Genomic DNA, 20,609 nt, shown 5'->3' on the forward strand with positions numbered 1-20,609 from the left:
ACAACATAGAAGCTAGATGGTTCCCCACCATCAGGACCATTCTTTCTGAATCTACCCCGTCATTCATCCATGAAGTCTGTTAAGAGAGGGCAGGATTTTGTATTTTGGGTCGGGACTCAATGTCAAGGTCAAACATCGATCACAGCCCCAACATTACGTGATGAGGACTCACCTGTCATTGGTTTCCTCTCGATTGGTCAATGAGTGACCAGAGCTTGATATCCAATTGAAGATGGAGGGCGGGTTCCCTCGGCTGGAGGGCCAATAGGAGGCCCTCGAGTATGGAACCTGCTTCTTGAGCTGCCCTCTCTGTTTTTCAAACGGCTGCCAGGCCAGTGCTGCGGAGGGCAAGTATCTTCACAGGCCTGTGTCCAGGCCATCGAAGGAACCCGGGATCACCACCCCCTCTGCCTGCTCCTGGGAGGCATCCCCAGGCAGCAGTATTGGAAACCTAGATACTGGAATCTTATGCACTGGCAGCCCAGACACTGGAAACCCAGCCACTGGCAGCCCAGACACTGGAAACCCAGCCACTGGCAGCCCAGACACTGGAAACCCAGCCACTGGCAGCCCAGAGACTGGAAACCCAGCCACTGGCCGCTCAGACACTGGCAGTCCAGACACTGGAAACCCAGCCACTGGCAGCCCAGACACCGGAAACCCAGACACTGGCAGCCCAGACACTGGAAACCCAGACACTGGCAGCCCAGACACTGGAAACCCAGACACTGGAAACCCAGTCACTGACATCCCAGACACTGGAAACCCAGTCACTGACATCCCAGAGACTGGAAACCCAGCCACTGGTAGCTCAGACACTGGAAACCCAACCACTGGCAGCCCAGACACTGGAAACCCAACCACTGGCAGCCCAGCCACTGGCTTGCCAGACACCAGCAACCCAGACACTGATACCCCAAACACTGGCAACCCAGGTACTGGCAATCCAAACACTGGCATACCAGGCACTGTGTGGAGACACTGGCGTTGGACTGGGGTAAATGCAGTGAGAAGTCTCACAACACCAGGTTAAAGCCCAATAACAGGACATGGTGCTCAACTCAGCGACCAACAGTTCTGACGCGCCACTGCGAAAAACTGCACCGGCCTCCTCAGAAGACAAACACGGGATACGGCGGACAGAGTACCCTTCATCGTCCAGTACTTCCCCAGAGCGGAGAAGTTACAACATCTTCTCCAGAGCCTTCAACATGTCATTAATGAAGACGAACATCTCGCCAAGGCCATCCCCACACCCCCTTTTCTTGCCTTCAAACAACCTCACAACATCAAACAGACCATTGTCCACTGCAAACTATACAGCCTTCGGGAGAACAGTGGCCACGACACCACACAACCCAGCCAGAACAACCTCTGCAAGATGTGCCGCATTATCGACACGGATGCCATCATCTCACATGAGAACGCCATCCACCAGGTACACGGTACATACTCTTGCAACTCGGCCAACGATGTCTACCTGATACGCTGCAGAAAAGGATGTTCCGAGGCTTGGTACAATGGGGAGACTATGCAGACACTATGACAATGGATGAATGAACACTGCCCAACAATCACCAGGGAAGAGTGTTCTTTTCCTGTTGGGGAACACATCAACAGTTATGGGCATTTGGCCTCTGATCTTTGGGTAAACGTTCTCCAAGGCAGCCTTCATGACACACGACAGCGCAGAGTCGTTGAGCAGAAACTGATAGCCAAGTTCTGCACACATGAGGACGGCCTCAACCGGGATCTTGGGTTCATGTCACACTATCTGTAACCCCCACAACTTGCCTGGGCTTGCAACATCTCACTAACTGTCCTGTCTAGAGACAATACACATCTCTTTAACCTGTGCTTAACCCTCTCTCCATTCACATTGTTTGTACCTTTAAGACTTGATTAACTGTAAAGACCCACATTCCAATCATTAGTTTGTAAATTGTGTTTGTGTCTTTATATGCCCTGTTTGTGAACAGAACTCCCACTCACCTGATGAAGGGGCAGAGTTCCGAAAGCTTGTGGCTTGTTCTACCAAATAAACCTGTTGGACTTTAACCTGGTGTTGTGAGGCTTCTTACTGTGTCTACTCCAGACACTCACAACCCAGACACTGGCAGCCCAGATACTGGCAGCCCAGACACGGCACCTCAGCCAAAGGCACCCAGACAATAGCACCCCAGACACTGGCAACCCAGACACTCACAACCCAGACACTTTATAGCCCAGAAACTGGCAGCCCAGACACTGGAAACCCAGACACTGGCACTCCAGACACTGGCAGTCCTGACATTGGCACTCTAGACACTGGCACCTCAGTCATGGGACCTTACAAATACACAAATATGACTGGTGCATGCTACCTTTAAACAAATGTGAACTGGGTACAACAAGATTCTTGGTGCACTGCTGACTTGACCTTGAAGTAATTACAAAATGATTTACACTGATGAGTAAATCATACAAGCAAATTTAATATAAGTATAAACCCGCCATAGCCTGACATAATGTTTGACACACTGCTGCTTCATCACTGAATCTTAACCCGCGCTGTCAGGTAACTGCCATTTCTCATCCCACCTGATCAAGTCCACATTTCCTGTCTTCTGGGCTCCCCATAATCCCCCCTCTCGCCCTCGCCAACATCTCCCACCCTTGGCGACATGTTTAACCTCTGATTTGAAGATGACATCTTCAATACTGTAGCATTCCCTCATCACTGCTCTGGGGTGTTAACCCAAATACGTAGCTCTTATAAGCCTTACCTGCTCTTAATTCAGTGGCCTGTCTCATAGTGCCAGTAGGCCCACTGGGTGACTAAAACTAAGATGGATGGCCAGACTTTTCTGATCTTGCGGTGCCAAGGGAGCGAGGCCTAAGGGGGGGTGGGGGGAGTGATGGTGGGCGTGGTGAGGGATGAGTGGGAGCGAGGCCTATTGGGGCAGGGCCAGACTGGGGATAGGCAGATCGGTGGTCGTGAGGGGGAGGTGTGCGTGGGGGGTGGGACACTGCTGCACACGCAGCACGGTGATTGGTGGTGGAAGGAGGGGCTGGCGATCGGGGAGGGGGGCATTGGGGGAGGCATCGGCAGGCTGGTGATCAGGAGTCGGGGGGAGGTGGATTGTCGGGGCCAATGATCTGGAGGCCGGCGATGGGGGAGCCAGTGCACATGTGCTGATTGCCCTGGGAGACCAGTGCATGCGCACTAGCCCCCTCAGCACACTGATACGGGCCTATTGGGTGGGATTGGGTCCAACCCCACTCCCCCCAACCCCATTACCAGCATGAATCTCTCAGTGGAGTCTGTGATGCACAGAGCACTGGAAATTCAACAAACCAAGTGCCCCCAAAAAATGGGTGGGAAAATCTCCTGTTTTCCCACATTGCACACTCAATTTTCTTCTGGGAAAATTGCCCCCTATGTCTTCAGATTGCCACAGAAGAGTGACGTTGCAGGATGGAGCATACAGCCATCGCCCCAGAACCAGAGAATGATGATCTTCGATGCCCATCAAAACTAACAATGTCTTCCTTGAATAAGGTAGCATTCATATCTACGAGCAGTAGATGTGAATTATGCAACATGAATCATGATATCAGAAAGTAAGGCTAATGAAGAGTAGCACTCCAGGATACATCCTTACCTGTCTCCCTTTCCAGCAAGGGAAACCTTTTCAAAGTGCATATGGAACTTCTGTCCTTTTGTGCCTTCAATTATCCAGGTGCAGTTTAAGTTGTTGCTGTAGTTTGCAGGATAATTGGGGGCCAGTACTCGACCAATAGTAGCATTAGATATAAATCCTCCACAGAGTGCTAAAAAAAGAGGGGGAGCAAGAGAGAAAGACAATGTATGTTAGCTGTAAAGGCCATTATCTGTCACACAAGCAGTGAATAGTACATTTTTGCCCCCAAGTTTCTTCCTCTTCCCTTCCAAATGGTCAGATGGCCATGTATTTGGGGCAGCATGGTGGCACAGTGGTTAGCACTGCTGTCTCACAGCGTCAGGGACCCAGGTTCAATTCCTGCCTCGGGTCGCTTTCTGTGTGGAATTTGCACATTCTCCCTGTGTCTGCATGGGTTTCTTTCTGGATGCTCCAGTTTCCTCCCACAGTCCAAAGATTTGAGGGTTATGTGGATTGGCCATGCTAAATTGACCTTAGTGTTAGGGGGATTAGCAGGGTAAATATGTGAGGTTATGGGAATAGGGGTCCGGGTGTGACTGTGGTTGGTCACTTGATGGGCCAAATGGCCTCTTTCAGCACTGTAGGGATTCTATGATTCTAAGATAAACTGCTCCTTAGTGTCAGCGGGATTAGAGCAGTAAATATTTAAGGTTACGTGAATTTGGCCTGGGTGGGATTGTTGTCAGTGCAGGTTTGATGAGCCAAATGGCTTCCTTCTGCACTGTAAGGATTCTATGAAGTGTATTCGATATCTGCTAGGGCTGTGTTCCACAACTGGATTTGGCAAATAAGCAGGAATTTATGAAGTCTAAGCGCCGGCAGGCTATTTACCCATGGAGTGAATCACAGTCAAGTCTGTGTCTGTTCTTATACAGCACCACCCATGAAGGGGGTAATTCTCTGCAGTGATATAAAATGTGGACTGGTTAACCATTGGAAACAAAGAATGAGAGAGATCATACTCATTATAAATTAACATTCAATGGTAAATGATGACTGAGTGTTCTTGAGTGCATTGAACGCAAAACAATGTCAACATTTTCTGGTTTGAAAAAAACAGTTTGGAATTAATTGTATCCCACTTACAATGGACATAAAATTACAATTATCCCCCTACTGTCCCCTTATCCCAGTACTTAACAATACTGGAAAGTATTCAGAACAGGCTGACTTATTACCCCCTACAAAACCAGGTGACACTGCGGTCAGTGTACCTCCAATAGAAGCACTGTGGTTGAGCACAGCAGACTTGCCTAGGTTTTGAATTGAATACGGGACATTTCTGGTCTCAGGTATCACAATACGCAATGACCTTATCTCCCAAGTTAAAGAGGAAACAATAAGGTGAACAATAAGGTGAGGGAACAATAAGATGCAGAAATTGTAAGCATGGAGCTTGATTTCGTCAGACCATGTTGAACAGAGGGACTTATGCAAACACATTTAATGGAGCTTCCTTTTAAAAGAAAATAACTGAACAAAAACTAATTTTCTACCTACACAGTGGAACGTCTTGCCAAGCACATCTATTGTGTTATTCCATTGTTAGTCCGCAGAGAGATAATTTATCCTGCATCTTTAAACCAGTTGCCATTTTTACAAATTCTTTTGTGGGAGTTGGGTATTGCTGGCTGGCCAGCATTAATTGCCCATCACTAGATGCCTAGGGGCAGTTGAGAGTCAACTACATTGCTGTGGTCCTGGAGTCACACATAGGCCAAACTATAAGGACAGCAGATTTCCTTCCCGAAAGGACATAGTTGAACCACTTGGGTTTTTCCAACCATCGTTTCATGGTCATCAGTAGATTCTTAAGTCTAGATATTTTTTATTCAATTCAAATTCCACCACCTGCCGTGGCAGGATTTGAACCCAAATCCTGAGCTGAGTTGCTGGATTAATAATCCAGTGATAATACCACTAGGCCGTTGCCTCCCCTTAAACGTGTAGATGTTTTCCCCTTGCTTTGTTGCTGCTTGTTTTGAAAGGTACCTAAATCTGTGACCACAGTTTACTGGCCCTTCTGCCACAGGATTTCCCAGTCAAAACCCCTCACCATATTGATCATTTCTCTCAATTACTTCTTAGCCTGATTTCTGAAAGGATTGGCCTCAATTGTTTTCTTGTCGTCTCTTTGGGAGAAGGGAGATAAATAACAAAATGATTAGTCCTATGTAAAGATTCATGATTGTAAGTCACAAGGGTTTTGATTATGGGAAACAGAAAATTCAAAAGAACAAGGAAATGTCTTTCAATCCACTCCATGGCTGGAATTTTACTGCGCTGCCTGCCATGAGAACTGGAGTGGGCAAAGGGCGGACCATGGAAAGGTTCTTTGACCTTGTGTGGAATTTTACGGTTTCAGGACGAGCGAGGCCTTAAATCCCACCTCATGTCTGTGATGGTAAAATGCAGAGGCAGGAATCTCCATGAGGGAAAGATTGTCAAAATCAACAGGAAAGATACCCCAAAGGAATTAGTTTTCACCTCGAATAAAAGTAAAATACTGTGGATGCTGGAAATCTGAATCAAAAACTGGACAAACTGAGCAGATCTGGCAGCAACTGTGGCGAGAGAATCAGAGTTAACACTTTGAGTCGAAATTGCTGGGTAGAAGGCTCATTTAGACTTGAAACGTTACCAAAACAGGGGGCATGGTGGCACAGTGGTTAACACGGCTGCCTCATTGTGCAGGACCAGCCTCGGTCTGTGTGGAGTTTGCATGTTCTCCCCATGTCTGCATGGGTTTCCTCTGGGTGCTCCGGTTTCCTCTCACACTCCAAAGCTATGCAGGTTAGGTTGATTGGCCATGCTAAATTGCTCCTTAGCGGCCTGGGATGTGTTGGTTAGAGGGATTAGCAGGGTAAGTAGGTGGGGTTATGGGGATAAGGCTGGATGGGCCAGTGTAGGCTCAATGGGCCGAATGGCCATCTTTGGCACTGTAAGGATTCTATAATTCTACTCTATGATTCTCCGTTTCTCCCTGCAGATTCTGCCCTGCTGAGTTTATCCAGCATTATCTGTTTTGATTTAGTTTCATCTCAGGGTAGTTTTTACCGAGACAGCTTGGCTCCTTGGCGTTCCAGTGTGGTTTGGACGCATTCATGCAGGTGAGCATTTGAGGCCCCTGTAGATGGTAACCCGAGTTGCAGCGGAAGAGCGCGGTGCCATCAGCATGCAGATCCAACACGGACACATCTCCATATTCTGGTCTCCGGGGAAAGTCACAACTCAACATGTACACTGCAAATAGACAGATTCACAATGAAGTCTTTTATCCACACTCAATTAGCCCTGGGTGCTTATTAATATGAATAGCATTAGCCACACTGCACTGAGGAAGGGATAGATCATTTTGGTGTACAGATAGTGAATAAACACCAACCATGAGATTCAGGATGACAGGAAACCTGTAGAAGTGCTGTCGCAGGTTTAATAAAAACAGTTAAAAGTTATACAACAGAGCTATTTAGACACTAGTGCAATGGTTCAATTTTAACACATCTAAAGTTAAAGTTTATTTATTAGTATCACAAGTAGGCTAGCATTAACACTACAATGAAAACTCCTTAGTTGCCACACTCCAGTGCCTGTTCGGGTACACTGAGGGAGAATTTAGCATGGACAATGCACCTAGCCAGCACATCTTTAGACCATGCAATGAAACCAGAGGTAATCCATGCAGACATGGGGAAAATGTGCAAACTCCACACCGACAGTGACCCAAGCTGGGAATCAAACTTGGGTCCCTAGCATTGTGAGGCAGCAGTGCTAACCACTGTGCCACCATGCCATTTCAATCTTGCTGTCAAATCCCTCCATGACCTCCTTCCTCCCAATATATGCAATCTTCTCCAGCCCTACAACCTGTGGCGAGACATGCACTTCATCAGATCTAGTCTCCTTTCGTTTCATTGCCCATCCCTCTTGGGCTGTATTCTATTATGGGACAAAAGTGTCTCATCCCACCCACTGTGGGAATTGTAGCAGATGAGGCAGAAAATTTGGCTGGCCAGTTAATGGTCTGTTGAACTTGGGTGGGAAGTTCTGGTCTTGTGCCATGCTTAGCCGGAGATATCCTGCCCATGGATTTGCACTCTCGCTGCAGCCTTAGTATCTCCACAGGGACTGTCTGTAGCCTGTTGATGGTTTGAGTTCAGGCCTGTGTAGCAGATGCCAATCCCCACTCCATTCCCCACTGTTTCGCCAGCAACCCTGCCACCTTGCTACCACCATCACTCTCCCTCCCTCACTTTTCTGCCCCCAGCATCCAGCCGGCGCCAACCGCCCACCTCTACCCCCCTACCCCATCCCAACACCACCCATGGCCAAGCGTCCCATATTCATTTTACCCAAAGTTGACCAAGCTGTGTGGATCTCCTAAAGGGGCTACCACAGAATGGGTGAAACAAAAGTCCACTTTCTAACCTGTCATTTCCACCACTGGGGCTGCTATCTATTCTGGTTGTCATAATCAAATAGTCTCTTTGATAAAACCATTCATCATTCCATGGGATAAGATATTAATCATAAATTTAAACCAAAATAACTCTGTCGCAAATTTCTGAAGAGAAATGAATGGGTGAGATTTTAACTTGTTCAAAGTCCCTTCACTCACACAGAGTTAAAATCGACTCGCACTGAGGCCGCTTTGGGATTAAGGTTGCATCAAAAGTTCTCCAGTGGCAGACTGAAACCAGATAGTATAATTTATAATGGGATTGAATTAGTGCTCATCCATGTATGAGGCTCCAAGCAGTCTTTCAATGCATTCAGTCAGCCAGAAGTTTCAAAGATTCACTGTTAAGAAGCTAGCAAAATTGAGTAATTTGAATTTGTGTCATGTGGATTGGTTAAGCTTATTAGTGTCACAAGCAGGCTTACATTAACAGTGCAATGAAGTTACTGTGAAAATCCCCAAGTCGCCACACTCCGGCGCCCTGTTTGGGTGCACTGAGGGAGAATTTAGAACTTTGGTAACTTTGTGTTGTAAAAGTTAGTGTATGCCATGAAACTTAAATAAGACCGAAGAGGTTGGGATCATATTTCAATTTTAGTTCTAGACCATTGTGAACTGTCCAGTTAATTAAGTTCCTCCCATGCTGCTGTGAGGTAGGGCATAATTTGGTACCAATTGATCCCCTAAACTATCACTAGTAAAAAGACCGAAACGAGTAACACAGAGACATAGGCCAAAGTCTTGTCAAGTCTTAGGTTGTACAAGCTCCAGAACTGTAAGTATATGTCAATCCCTTGTAGCCAAATGGCATTTCTCATGAGTGGCATATTACTGTTGATAGGAGGCACTTTGGTGGCACAGTGGTTAGCACTGCTGCCTCACCGTAAGAGGGACCTGGGTTCGATTCCGGCCTTGGGTGACTGTGTGGAGTCTGCACGTTCTCCTTGCGCCTGCGTGGGTTTGCTCAGGTTTCCTCCTGCAGTCCGAAAGACATGCTGATGAGATGCATTGGCCATGTTAAATTCTCCTTCAGTATAACTGAACAGGTGCCGGAGTGTAGCGACTAGGGGATTTTCACAGTAACTTCATTGCAGTGTTAATGTAAGGCTACTCGTGACACTAATAAATAAATTAAAAAAAAGGTTAGTTTTGGTCTAATTATATGAATTTTGAATCTTTTCTCATGGCAGACTTGCAGAATCTTCATGGTACACCAGTGTGCCATTCCATACTGGTTGGGAACCACTGTTCTTGAGGCCTGGTAAAATCCAGCCCACACTGAGGATAAGGGAAACTGAACAAGCTCCAAGACTCTTCTAATTGGGAGATACAGGTGGCATCGTAAGCTACAAAAATGAGGATTTAGCAATTTATGGATTATTATCCCAATCCCAGAATACTTTGCTTCCCACCCCCAATTCGATCTCGTCCTCCTTTGTTTTCCAGAAGGAACGATTCTTACTGGATTTAGCTGCACACAAGCTGGTGTATCACGGAATTATGTGAAGTGTCCAGCACAGAAACAGGTCATTCAGCCTATCTGACATGTGTCTGTGTTGGTGATACACTGGAGCAGAAAAACAATGACAATGATGTTCATTATCATGATGTCTTCCAAAGTGGACATAGCAGAAAGGAAAATGGACCAGGTTTTCCTGTAGAGAACAGCAAATGTGACCTGGAAATGTAACATGTGATATAATAATTGGGTTTTCATATGTTGAGGTGGGATGGAGATTATATTTTGGAAAGAATACGTCGTGCTCAATGAGACAGATGCTAGCTGAAATGGAAATGATCACAGCGCACATTCACTGTCACTGAGAATCCATTCATTTTGGACAGCAGAAATGATAACTCTCTAATCCAATTTGTCCATAACTCTGGCCTCAAGCAAGAAATGGCTAAGTCAAACCTGTCCAGGGCTGTCAATACTTTTGTCTTCAAACTTCCCTTTGGATTTCTTACAAAGCTCCACAATGAAACAACAATGTGTGTGACTCAATACTGGGGAGACTGAAACGCCTTGGCCACAATCTTCCATTCTGGAGTCTAGTTTCGGGGTGGGAGGATGGAAGTTGGAGCAATTCCAACAGGGGAGAGGGAGGACAGGATGGTTGACAATGTGCAATCTTGTGCTGATTAGATCACTGCTCATGGATCCTTGAGGATCTTGCCAAATCTCATGGCGGGGCAGGCAGGAAGTCGTCATGCCCGTCGTAACCCCGTGTGGTCATAGGCTCACCCGCCATGTTTAATGGGTGTCTGAACAGTCATTCACTCACCTCAATCCAGGAACTCTGGCATCTGTTGAGACCAGAGTGTTGCCAGGGAATTCAGTGTGTGGCCCCCATATTTGAGTGAAGTCCCTGCAGACTGTTGTCCAGGAGGTGTTATTTCCCAGGGATGGCAGCAGGAGACCCACCCATCTGACTGTAATAGCCTGGGCAGAGGTCACGGGAGAGGTTAGCAGCCATGGAGGGCTGTCCAGCAGTGCAGAAAAGGGATGAGCGATCTGCTGATGGCCATCCGGGTCAGTGGCACCATCTATTCATACAATCGTAGAATCGTACAGTGCAGGAGGCCCCTCAGCCCATCAAGTCTGCACTGACACATGAGAAACACTAAACTCCCACCTAATTCTATTTACCAGCACTTGGCCCATAGCCTTAAATGTTATGATGTCTGGACAAATACATAAATAGGATGAGAATGGAGGGATATGGTCTCCGGAAGGGTAGGGGGGTTTAGCTCAGACGGGCAGCATGGTCGGTGCAGGCTTGGAGGGCCGAAGGGCCTGTTTCTGTGTAGCAATTTTCTTACTTCTCTTTGTTCTTTGACATTTGAGAGGCACTTTTAGTCATTATGAGGGAGTTAAGTGAACATGGAAAGTGCCCAATAGATCAGAAATAGACTAATGTTATACATTTTCAAACAGGGAGATATGGGTGGCATAGTGGCACAGTGGCTGGCACTGTTGCCCTACAGCACCAGGGACCCGGGTTCGATTCCTGGCTTGGGTCACTGTCGGTGTGGAGTTTGCACATCCTCCCTGTACCTGCACGGGTCTCCTCCGGGTGCTCCCGTTTCCTCCACAGACTGAAAGATGTGCCGGTTACCTGAACAGGTGCCAGAATGTGGCAACAAGGGGAATTTCACAGCAACTTCATTGCAGTGCTAATGTAAGCCGACTTGTGACTAATAAATAAACTTTAAATGGATTGACTTATTAGGCTTACCGTGTACTCAGAATGGAAATGATTGACAGGTTTACACTGAGTGACTACCTTTGTGATAATAGCATCATAAACAATGGTCAATGTGGATTTAGAAGACAAACATACCAGTTGAGCTATCTCTTTGACTTTTGTTTGAGGAAATGGCAGAATCTGTCAGCTTTACCACACTCTTTCCTGAGAAAATGGAACTCTATCTAGGTTAACATACTAAAGTTGTTGAGTGTTGCTGTGCTATGTCTTTCTGGGTTCTACAAAGTATTTCAAGAATATTTCTTCATCCATGCAGGAATAACAGAAAAGCAGAATTTCTTTGGCACTAGATAACTTCCCCTTCATTCACATCTGAAAGACTCAAACTGATCAATTGGAACAATGAAGTTGAAAGATTGGATAATTAATGTGGCAAAGTAATTAATTTTTGAAAATAAGATCATTACTGCCTTGACTATCCAGAGGTCAGACCCTTGTACACCCCTCACAGGACATGATGGTGCATTTCACACTTTGACTAACTTCTTCCAGAACTACTTACCCTGGTAGTGAAGTTGAAATGTCCCAATGCCTCCATACTGGAATGAGCGAAAAAGCACTGAGATTGTGTTGGTTGGGCTTCGGATCACCTGGCCTTCAACCAGAAGCATTTGGTTGGCTAAAACAATCCAGTTGTCCTCTTCCAGTCCACGGATGGAGAGCTGTTCCCCCTCAGAGAGGTTCAGAGTCTTCACCTGGAATAAAGGAGAAGACAATTCCTCACTAACCGTGTGCGAGGATCAATCATTTTTATTTATAGTTGTGTTCTTCTGAGTAACAGCTCTGAAATCACAGTGATCAAACTAACAAAAGGACAACCAGACCTTAAATTATTTTTAAGCCTCAACTGGGATCTTGGGTTCATATCACACTACATGTAACTCCCACTCTACTGCCTGGGTTTGCAAAATCCTGCTGTCCTGGCTTGAGACAATTCATACCTCTTTAACCTGTGATTATCCCTCTCTCTACTCACGCTGTTTGTACCTGTAAAGAGTTGATTACCTGTAAAGACCCGCGATCCAACCACTCTTCACATCCCAATCTGTAATTATCTTGTGTTTGTATCTTTTGTCTATACGTGTCGTGTTTGTGAACTTACCTCCACTCACCTGATGGAGGAACAATGTGCCGAAAGCTCATGATTCCAAATTAACCTGTTGGACTTTAACCTGGTGTTGTGAGACTTCTTACTGTGCTTACCCCAGTCCAGCGCCAGCATCTCCATATCTGAAATTATTTTAGCTGGATTTCAAATCCAGACAATTTTCATTTGTCTTTCCCTAACTACTTTGAAATTATCTCTGCTCATGGTTTAGTGACTGATGTTCGAAGCTTCAACATTATCGCTCTCTGTTGTACGTGGGCTCCCACTCCATTACAATCAGGAGTCTGCCTTTATTGCCCAGTATCTAAAATGGGAAAAAGCTTAAGAAATCAGAAAGAGATTTGGGAGGCATTGTTCAAGATTCTCTTAAGGTTAATGTGCAGGTTCAGTCGGCAGTTAGGAAGGCAAATGCAACGTCAGCAATCATGTCAAGATGCAAGACTACAAGAGCAGAGATATACTTCTGAGGCTGCAAAAGGCTCTGGTCAGACCCCATTTGGAGTAATTAAAGAAGAACGTGCTGGCCCTGGAAAGGGTCCAGAGGAGGTTCGCAAGAATGATCCCTGGAATGAAGAGCTTTTCGTATGAGGAACCGTTGAGGATTCTGGCTCTGTACTCGTTGGAGTTTAGAAAGATGAGGGGAGATCTAATTGAAACTTATAGGGTATTATGAGGCCTGAATAGAGTGGATGTGGAGACGATGTTTCCACTAGTTGATAAAACTAAAACCAGAAGGTATAAACCCAGGCTAAAGGGATGCTGCTTTAAAACAGAGATGAGGAGGAACTTCTTTAGCAAGACAGTGGTGAATCTGTGGAACTCTTTGCTGCAGAAGGCTGTGGAGGCCTGATCATTGTGTGTCTTTAAGTCAGAGATAGATAGGTTCTTGATTAATAAGGGGATCAGGGGTTACGGGCAAAAGGCAGGAGAATGGGGTTGAGAAAAATATCAGCTATGATTGAATGGCGGAGCGGATTTGATGGGCCGAGTGGCCTAATTCTGTTCCTATGTCTTATGGTCTTATCTAGTCATATGATAGTATGACCCAGAAGACACAACAATGCAACACACTTGTGTTGGGAATTGGACGCATGTGTGCACATATGTGTTTCTCCTGCCCATCAGAAGAATATGGTAAACAGTCCACATTTCTCTCAGACAGGCATGAACCCAATCAGGAACTGCTAGTTTATTGGAATCATTCTAACAAGCATTCACTATCTCAAATAGAAACGATATATGAGAAGCAACATTTGTCTAGCTATTGACCAATACTCTTAAATGCTGAACTGCAAACCTCATTGCCAATTTGTATATTGTCGGCTGAAATAATATCAAATCGATGTGCACAGGCTGAATTAATTATTTACAGATAGACTATTGATAGTAATCTGCTTCTTACTGTTTATTGGCAAGCAACATGTCTCACAGCAGAGAGGTTCAGTTTCCGCTTTTGTAGTTCTTGAACATGATGGGAATTCTTTCCATATTAAAGCACTTCGATTTTCCCATGGAAGTTTGAACCTGCCATTAAAAAACCCTTGAAGGCCCCACTGACAATCACTACAAAGGCACAGTCAATGGAGATGATTAAATGAAATGCAAATGAGCAATTAAGGGGAGGGCGATGGTTTCGCCCGGTTATTAATCCAGAAACTCAACTAATGTTCTGGGGGACCCGGGTTCAAATCCCGCCACGGCAGATGGTGGAATTTGAATTCGATGTAAAATATCTAGAATTAAGAATCTACTGATGGCCGTGCAACCATTGTCAATTGTCGGAAAAGCCCATTTAATTCACTGATGATCTTTAGGGAAGGAAATCTGCCGTCCTTACCTGGTCTGGCCTACTTATGATTCCAGAGCCACAGCGACGTGGTTGATTCTCAATTGTCCTTTGAGGGCAACTAGGGATGGGCAATAAATGCTGGCCAGCCAGCGCCACCTATGCCCCACAAATGAAAGTCCTTGACACCGGCTAAAGCCCTGATAATATTGAACTCAATGTTTCTTCTTCTTCCCCAGTTTGCAGTTCAATCAGCTTTGCCGAGGCCTTTTGTTCCTCTTTTTTTTTAAATTAAAGAAGAGTGACACTTTTGTTTCGATTTCAAAGATTAAATAAAAACAGCAAATTGCCTCTTTGTGCAATTGGATTTTACCATCAAAGAAATAGATGGCAGCAAATGAATAAATGCAATAACAATTTAGAATATTCTAAATTACCTACAATTGCCAACAGTCCTACACAGGGACAGTTAATTTGGAGCAATAATTGTGAGTGGATACTTTCGAAGAATTTAAATGATTTGCTCTTCAGCTAGAAGTTCTAATCTACACTCCACTATGATTTAGAAATGAAAGTGGATTAAAATCTCATTGTGGACTTGTTCGTATTTTTCCTGACAATCTGTTAGGGGAGGATCCATTTGGTCTCATTTCTGAGTCTTCATAAGTCTGATGGGGATCGCCAGATGTATGTGTACTGGGATTGAACAAGTGGGGTGGCACGGTGACACAGAGGTTAGCACTGCTGCCTCACAGTGCCAGGGACCCAGGTTTGATTCCTGGCTTGGGTCACTGTCTGTGTGGAGTTTGCACGTTCTCCCTGTGTCTGCATGGGTTTCCTCTGAGTGCTCTGGTTTCCTCCACAGCCCAAAGATGTGTGGGTTAGGTGGAGTGATCATGCTAACTTGCCTCTTATTGTCAGGGGGACTAGCCAGGGTAAATGCATGGGGTTATGGAGGTAGCGCCTGGGAGGGATTGTGGTCAGTGCAGACTCGATGGGCCAAATGGCCTTCTTCAGCACTGTAGGATTCTATTAAGTGCATCCCAAGATTTTATATCCACTGCAATGGAAAATTAAGACCTGAAAAATTCCTGATACTGTTAGGAAATAGAGTTAATTTTAAATAATTTATATTTCTTTTTGTGGGTTGTAGGAATAAGGTGTAGCTTTAAGTAAGTTTAGTTTTATTGTATGAATCTGAAAGAGTTAATAACGGGCTCAGGTTCCTGCATGGTAATGAGGGTTTACGACGTTAAAGCAAACAAGGTTTAAAGAAAAAGTAGCCTGTTACTTAGCAACCAAGAGCCACACTGGGACAGCAAGAACTTTTGAGTTAGTGGTAAGCTAGTGCCAGTCAGAATGGGACACAAGGCAGAGAACTGCCGGAAACAGATTTCCCAAAAGAAAGCTCCCAGAAACCAGGGAGCAGGGACAGAAGAATGTCTCAGGAGAATAGTTTAGTCAGAGGAACAAAGAACAGAAAGCTGAACAAGGTCCTATTCAGGAGAATTCAAGTAAAAAGCAGAAATGAAAGAGACAGCTGCAGGAACCAGATTTAAAGGTGGCCATGTGAGAAATCAGATGTCTGGAGTAATCAGCCTGGGTAGCAATGGTTTTTAAAATGACTGGGTACCTGGGAGATCATGCAGAAGCTTGAATGCACTTGGCAATCCAAGGCAGAGGGATGCTGAAAGGAGAGGCTGAAATCCTAGAGTTAGATCCTTATTGAAGATGCCCAAGAGAAAAGGGTGGCACAGTGGTTAGCACTGCCGCCTCACAGAGCTAGGGACCTGGGCTCGATTCCTGGCTTGGGCCACTGTCTGTGTGGAATTTGCGCATTCTCTCCATGTCTGCGTGTGTTTTCTTCAAGTTCCTCCCACACTCCAAAGATGTGCAACTTAGGTTGATTGGCTATGCTAAATTTCCACTTCATGTCAGAGGGACTAACAGGATAAATATGTGGGGTAATGGGGATAGAGGCTGGGTGGGATTGTAGTTGGTGTAGACTCAAAGGGCTGAATGGCCACCTTCTGCACTGTAGGGATTCTATGACAGCATTGTTTGAGAAAAGATTCCAAGACATATTCTTTGAGAGCAGCTTTTGATACCCTAGTTTGGAAGTCACTGGGAAGCTTTTATCAAAAAAATCTTTATTTAACAACAGAGTTCCCTGTCTGATCCTAGTGTCAGGGGATTATCACGGCAAATATGTGAGGTATCTGGAATAGGGCCTGGATGGGACTGAGGTTGGTATAGATGCGATGGGCAGAATGGTCTCCTTCTGCACTGTAGGGATTCTATATCTATTGCAAACACAGTTTAATTATAACAAATGAATTAGTTTAATTTTTAACAATTGAACAACGTACAAACATGACAAAACATAATTCCTAATTGTAAAACCTACTGCTAAATGATAGAATAAAAATGTTTGCTTTCATAAGAGATTAGTTGAAGGAATTTCTAAGCATTGAATGTTTTTTTCGTCAATGAGAATGTTTTAGATCCATTCAAACTTCTGATCGCAGCAGAGAAGAAAACTGTTCCTAAGTCGGTCAGTACATGACCTCACACTTTTGTATTTGTTTCCCAACAGAAGAAGATGGAAGAGAGTGTGTCCAGGATGTGTGGGGTCCTTGATTATGCCGGCTGCTTTCCTGAAGCAATAGGAAGTGTAGACAGAGTCAATGGGTGGGAGGCTGGTTTGTGTGATGGACTGGACTTCGTTCATAGCCCTTTGTAGTTTGTAGTGGTCCTAGTTGATGCAGAAGCCATATCAAGCTGTGATTACCAGAAATAATGTTTTCTCTGGTTTGAGTAACAGCCTCAGCATGGCTTCTGCACTTAGCAGAGCTACTAAACTGTGATGATGCTGCAAAATTGTAGCTAATATTTTGAGTCTAAGCCTCACTTAAGGGTTTGGTGGAGCTTCTAATATCTTACTGGGGCCTCTGTGCTTGGTGACATTTTAACTACATGCAGTGAAATAGATCAACTATTGAGCTTGTGCATAAGAATCCATATTACAAAGGAAAGATTTTCTGTAACTGTTACATTTTTGGATGCTCCAATCATTTAGAATGTAATAATTTCTTGTGGAGCTCCTCCACTTGACATTAGTGGTGTAGCTAAGTGCCGTCATGCATGAGTCACTTGATTAGTTTGACAATTAGCCGAGCATATAACATCAAAGCATATGGCATCACTTAAGGATGAAGACTGAAATGTATGAGATAAGACTTGTCCAAATACAGTGTGAGTCATTTTGTTTGCAGCAGATTGGTGCCAGGACAGAATAGTTCTAATTGGCAACCACTCCAAGGAAAGGTTCTTTTCAGGTCTGGCAAGTTGCGAGGCAAAAGCTGCCCTAAGTAATGGTTCCTGCCCCTGGGGAAGGGGGGGTGGAAACATCTCCAGTGTTTCCTGTCCACTGGCTGGAGTGAATCTGTCCACTCTTCTTTGGGGAAGACAAGGGGGAGAAGGAAAACAAAAAGGAAAACTGTGACAGGGTGGAAAGCAGGAATGATTAAATGGCAAAAGGGAAGACAGTACATGGAAAGAAACAAAATAGGGATCCAGAAGAGGCATAAAAGGCAAGAACAGATGATCCAGTCATCAGAAAAAGTCGAATCATAGAATCCCTACAGTGCAGGAGGAAGCCATTCGGCCCGTCAAGCCTGCACTGACAACAATCCCATCCAGGCCCTTTATTCCCGTAACCCCACTTATTTACCCTGCTAATCCCCTTGTCACTAACAGGTACTTTAGTATGACCAACCTACCTAACCTGCATATCTTTGGATGGTAGGAGGAAACCGGGGCACCCAGAGAAAACCAATGCAGACACGAGAAGAAAGTGCAAACTCCACCCAAACAGTGACTTGAGGCTGGAATTGGACCCAGGTCCCTGGCGCTGAGAGGCAGCAGTGCTAGCCACTGTGCCCCCGTGCTGCCTTAAGGAGCGATTTAGATCTGAAATTATTGAAACTGATTTGTAAAGTGCCTAATCACACTGTAACCTTCCTAATCTTCATTGCGGGAGGCCAAGGGCAGTGAGGGACAAAGAATTAAAATGGCAAGTGACTGAAAGCTCAGGGTCATGTCTGAGTACTGAGCAAAAGTCTTCAGAAATTCACTCAATCTGCAATGTGGTCTCCAAAGTGCAGGAGGAGGCTACATTATGATGTAGCCAAGTGTTGCTTCACCTGGATGGAGTGTTTGGGATTTTGAATGATGAGATGGGAGGAAGTGGAAGAGGAGCTGTTGTATCTCTTGGCCTGGCAATGGTAGGTCCGTGCTTTGGTGATGGGAGAGTGGACTAAGGTGCAATGGGGGCAACTGTCCCCTTGGAGTGTTGAAAGGGAAGTGATGGAGAGCGGAAGGTATGCTTGCTCTCATTACATTGAAAAAGCAATCTTCTGTTACTCATCACTGTATGCCAGTTCCATTCAGCTAGAAATTTATAGAAAACCATAGGGAAATCAGGCTCTAATTTTCACATCCAGGAAGAGTTCTTGTAAAATAATGTCCTCCGTGTGACACCACAAGAGTGGGAGCTCATTGCACAATGTCACACATTGTTATTGTTTTGGAGGATTTCCTGTACGCCGTGTATCTGTCCTGAAGCTTTGTCTCAGATCTAATCATGGAATAAATTATTTCTGTTTCATGCCTCTTCCTTTGATATATTCCCAATTTATACTGAGGGCAAATAAGAGAGAAAGAAGGTTTGATTATTTGATTATTCATTATTGATAACTCCTTCTCCTTGGCAATTGTCTAAGGTTAAACTAGTCTGTTCATAACTTTGCTGTCACATTTGATCCTTATCTAAATGTGCCATCATTAAGACCACCGATTTCCACCTTCACATCACCTGACTTTGTCCCGGATTCAACTTCTTGCTGCTGAAACCCTCATTCCTGCGTTCCTTACTTCCAAATTTGACTATTCCAATGAATTCCTGTATGACCCCCCCCCAGTTTTAACCTTCGTACAATCAGGACACCCATAACTGCCTGTGCCCTGACTTGCAGTAGGTTCCATTCCCTTTCTGCCCCCGCGCTCGCTGATCTACACTGGCTCCCAGCCAAGCAACATCTTGATTTAAAAATTTTCAACTTCATTTTCAAATCTGTCCATGGCTTCACTGTTTCTGTAACCTCTTGCAACCCCACACCCTCCATGCTATCTATGTTCCTTTAATTCTGACATTTTGTGCACACACATTACCAGAAGGATGCTGAAGCTCCGGAGAGAGCACAGAGAAGGTTCACCAGGATGTTGCCTGGCCTCCAGAGTATTGGCTCTGAGGAGAGGTTGAATAAACTAGGATTGTTTCGGATTGGATAGTCAGAGGCTTTTTCCCAGGGTGGAAGTGTCAATTACAAGAGGGTACAGGTTCAAGATGAGAAGTGGAAAGTTTAAGGGAGATGTGCGGGAAGGATGGTTTTCACCCAGAGAGTGGCTGGAATGTGCTGCCAGAGGAGGTGGTGGAAGCAGGCACATTTAACAGGCATCTGGACGCTATATGAATAGAGAGGGAATAGCGTGATATGCTCCCAGTAAGGACTAAAGGTTTTGCTTAGTTAAGTTAGGGCATCATGACTGGCACTGGCTCGGAAGTCTGAAATGCCTGTTCCTGTGCTGAACTTTTCTTTGTTCGATAATCATTCCACCATTGGTGGCTGTGCCTCCAGTTGCCTCGAATGCCCTCGCTACTCCACTCCATCTCCCTGCCTCGCTTTCCTCCTTCAAGACTCTCCAAACCATCTATCGATTCCGTCTACACTTCCTGCTGTCTCAGAAAAGCAGCCTGCGTAATCAAAGATCCCACGCACCCCAGAAATATTCTTTTCCACCTTCTTCCAGGTTCAAAGTCTGAGGTCATGTACCAACCGACTCAAGAACAGTTTCCTCCCTGCTGCTATCAGGCTTTTGAATGGACCTACCTTATATTAAATTGATGTTTCTCTATACCCTAGCTTTGACTGGACCATCACATTCTGCATCCTTTCCTTTTCTTCTCCCCTATGTACTCTCTGAACGGTATACTTTGACTGTATAGCATGCAATAAACAGCACTTTTTACTGTATATTAATACATGTGACAATAATAAATCAAATGAAATCTCTTTGACCAAGTTTTGGTCAAGTTTTGGTCAAATCGCAAAAACTCAGTTTGTAGATGCAGCAGGTGATCAAGAAGGCGAATGGAATATTGGCTTTTATCACGAGGGGGATGGAGTATAAAAGCAAGGAGGTCTTGCTGCAATTGTACAAGGTACTGGTAAGGCTGCAACTA

At 45.1% G+C, this 20,609-nt stretch overlaps 1 protein-coding gene across 1 annotated transcript in view; it reads right to left on the reverse strand.

Moving 5' to 3' along the window:
* The window catches only part of sez6l (seizure related 6 homolog (mouse)-like), a 252,818-nt gene that overhangs the window by 77,761 nt on the left and 154,448 nt on the right, over positions 1-20,609 (reverse strand). Inside the window, exons 4-6 of the mRNA XM_080208081.1 lie at positions 11,914-12,106; positions 6,741-6,926; positions 3,645-3,813 (exon numbers count right to left, since the gene is read on the reverse strand). Of these exons, the coding sequence (XP_080064207.1) occupies positions 3,645-3,813; positions 6,741-6,926; positions 11,914-12,106 (548 nt within the window). The remainder of the gene's footprint in view (positions 1-3,644; positions 3,814-6,740; positions 6,927-11,913; positions 12,107-20,609) is intronic.

The sequence above is a fragment of the Carcharhinus amblyrhynchos genome, chromosome 20, assembly GCF_965287045.1.
Source record: "Carcharhinus amblyrhynchos chromosome 20, sCarAmb.v2.hapA, whole genome shotgun sequence".
In the NCBI taxonomy this organism is placed as follows: domain Eukaryota; kingdom Metazoa; phylum Chordata; class Chondrichthyes; order Carcharhiniformes; family Carcharhinidae; genus Carcharhinus; species Carcharhinus amblyrhynchos.